The following is a 3,467-nucleotide window of genomic DNA, read 5'->3' on the forward strand; positions in this document are numbered from 1 at the left end:
GATATATTTTTGTTAAATTTTTATAATATCGTCAAACATATATTTTATTCAAAAATAAAAACATCATCGCTTTCTCAAAATCACATAAAGCCACATTATAACATCGATTGAGATAAAGAATAAAATGAAATATTAAAAACACGATGTATCTCGCTGCATTGCGCGAGTACGCTTCTAGTAATAAAAAATAGAACTAAAGAAATTATACAAAAAAACCAGAACTTTTAAAAATTTAATTTGATATTAATATCAATATACTTTTTCAAATTTTTATGATATCTTCAAATTTATTTTTATTAAAAGTAAAAAAATCATCTTTCTCAAAACCACATAAACCGTATTATATCAATAGAGACAAAATAAAACAAAACATTAAAATGAATATGTATCTCGTTGCATTGCACGAATACCCTTCTAGTAAAATATAAGTAAGTATAAGGGACTGTTTGGCAGTTGTTGAATGGTTTAGTGTAGTATGATTAAGTGGTCAGATTGATTAAGAGACTCCGTATGATTTAGTGTTAGATAGATAAAGGTTGTTTGGAAACCGTTCTGAATCAATAGTCTGAATAACATAAAATTACCATTTTACCCTCAGTCTTGTGTTTAATGAAAATTAACGTTTGACAACAGTTCTGAAGGAAATTTCTAAATGAAAAATAGAAAATAATTAATGGTCCAAGCCAATACATAATATTATATCAATCCAACACAAGCATAACAATGTTTGTTCAAGTTTTGGCGTAACAAAACATCACATTAAACACAACTTCAAACCCAATATTTTGAGTACAACATCTAATTTGAAACATTTAACACCAGTTGATTTGCAATCTCATTACGCAAATTAATCATGCACTCATTGTCTTGGGGACCCCAAGGTGTTGCATCTATCTCTTCTTCCTCGCCTCCATCAATTTGTTCTTGTGCTTCATTAATGAACATGGGATTATTGTCGTAATCCATGAATAATTGATCTTGCATGTTGCATCTTCTTATAAAGTTGTGGATMGYGAAACAAGCAATTACAATGTTTCTTTGTATGCGAAAAGGATAAGGGGCCATTTGCTTCAAAATTGGGAATCTTGCTTTCAATACACCAAAAACACGTTCGATAACATTTCTGAGTTGTGCGTGGGCATGATTGAATCTTTCTTCTTTGGTCAAGGCATGTCGACGTCGAAAATCAGCTAGCCAATATCTTGTATTGCGATATGGAGTCAAAAATCCACGAGTGTTGGCATATGCAGCATCACAAAGATAATATTTTTCTACATTTAACATGTAAGAAAAATTTATTGTTAAGTAAAATGTATAAGAAATAAATTATATTCAATATTAAGTAAAAATTATAAATACCTGGTGTAGGAAATGGAAAGCCAGAAGTTGGGTTCAATGCAACTTCTTTTAAAAGTCTAGCATCATGTGTTATGCCCTCCCATCCATCCCAAACATAAGTGAATACCATATTAAAATCACAAGTCGCTAAAATGTTTTGATAACATTCACCTCTTCTTCTGCCCCTATAACGAGCTTGTTGATCGACAGACACAACTGCATGTATGAGAGTCACATCTAACGCACCTATCGCCCCCTTATTAAAAAGGTATAAACTATAAGAAACTTTTTAACTACGTTTTGATTTTGCAAATTATATAAACGAAAACATGCCGGAAAAATTCTTTTAAGATTTCTTTGTCGTTTTGACATGTTGGAGGTTTCTTCATTGGGCATTGGTCCTACAACTTCTCTAGCAAATTTTATCATTACTCGTAGTACTTGACGGAAATATCTATGGATAGTTTATGTTGAGTGTTGAAATCTTCTTTTAATTATTTTATAGCGTTCATTGTGACATATAATTGCTAAAAAAATTGCCATCTTCTCCTCAACAATTGCGTTCCTGCTATTTTGCAATCAATTCTTTTGTTTAAAATGGTTGCATAGTAGTATATAAGCATCACGAGGAAGGCGCATCAACTCAAGACATTGTGTATTTGAGTCATTTAATAGTTCTAGAGTATACGCATGTCCGGACAACAATGAAGTGTTATCTCTTATCCTTTTGATTCTTGATATAGCTTTTCGTTTCAAATACAACCAAAAAAGTAACAAAAGCAACAATTCTTCTTCAACATCCATAGAGAACCTTGCAAATAAAAATAATTACAAATCATGATTGAAAAGTTGCATCCATAAAGAACCATGCAAATAAAAATAATTACTCAACATTCATTCAAAAGTTAACATCATTCAAAAGCATATTCAATAGTTATGTCATCCAAAAGTCATGTGTTCAAAAGCAAAACATCATTCAAAAAGTAGAATCATATCAAAACACAATGTTCAAGAGTCATTCTAACCCAACCCACATTCTAACCCAACCCACACAAAAGTCATATGTTTTGACTACATGATTCTGTACTTTTGTCATATCATTCTAACCCAACCCATACAACCTTCCGGCTTTAAACACAACCATACTTTCCTATAATCGGCACTCTCACTGAAGATAAAAGTAGCTACGTGGTACAGCGGGTGATCTGTTCCTCATCCAAGTTCATCCTACTTTGCCAAGCAAGCAGACACATCGTTCGAATATTTTTTCCATAATTGCTTTCACAGCCTTAGAGATATCTTCTTCAACTTGTGAGTTACTTGATTGTTTACCTTTTCGCTTTTTACTTGCTTGTGTACTTGGACGAGAATCACACTCTTGTCTTAAAGTTAAGTTGGGGTCGAGATCTGTTGATTATTAGGAACAACCTCAACATCTTCACTCGAGTGATCAGAAAGTGGGTCAGAAATGTCGGGAATATTAGAATGTGGCCTATGACTTTCAATTCCCGTTACTTGAACTCTATCAAATAGTTGAATACAAAGATCGTGGAAAAGCAGTCATGTACTCCTGATTGGTTCTACATATTTGCTTTTCTGTTTTAAAAATATATATAAATAAATTATAAAGATACCAAATAAAAAAGAGTATAGAATTATAAAATTAGAAAATTATGAAGATACCTTAATTTCTATCTGCCATTCTTCATCAGTTAGATTAAACGTGTTGGTTGTTGGGTCATACACGTTCCCTATTTTGTTTTTCAGCCTCGTCCATGCATTGTATTTGGCTTTCAAATAATTATAATGGTTTTTCATTTGTTTTTGATCTACGACAAAGTTATGTTTGTTTTTAAGTGTCTCCGCAACATTCTTCCATGAACGCGACTTAAGACTGGTGCCTTCTCGTCCATGTATAACAACCTATTGTATACATGCTTCAAGAAATGTTCGCACCACACTCTCTTTTTTCCAGTTTATTCTACGTCTCTTTGGTTGTGAACTCTCATTGACAGTGTCCATACCTTACAAATGATGACATATAACAAATCAAGATTGAAATCCTAACAAAGGACCACATATAAGAGATCTCTTATAATATGCCTAAAAGGGTTGAGATGTGAAATCAA

General features: G+C 32.4%; 1 protein-coding gene across 1 annotated transcript; it reads right to left on the bottom strand.

Moving 5' to 3' along the window:
* Nucleotides 1–798: 798 nt before the first annotated feature.
* LOC112504862 lies at nucleotides 799–1,468 on the bottom strand. Its single transcript, XM_025108820.1, has 2 exons — nucleotides 1,360–1,468; nucleotides 799–1,271 (listed from the first exon to the last, which is right to left on the bottom strand). Exons 1-2 carry the CDS (start codon nucleotides 1,466–1,468, stop codon nucleotides 799–801), a joined length of 582 nt encoding a protein of 193 aa, XP_024964588.1.
* Between the last annotated feature and the right edge of the window lie 1,999 nt (nucleotides 1,469–3,467).

The sequence above is a fragment of the Cynara cardunculus genome, unplaced genomic scaffold (genome assembly GCF_001531365.2).
Source record: "Cynara cardunculus var. scolymus isolate 2C unplaced genomic scaffold, CcrdV1 Un_Scaffold_7146, whole genome shotgun sequence".
NCBI lineage: Eukaryota > Viridiplantae > Streptophyta > Magnoliopsida > Asterales > Asteraceae > Cynara > Cynara cardunculus.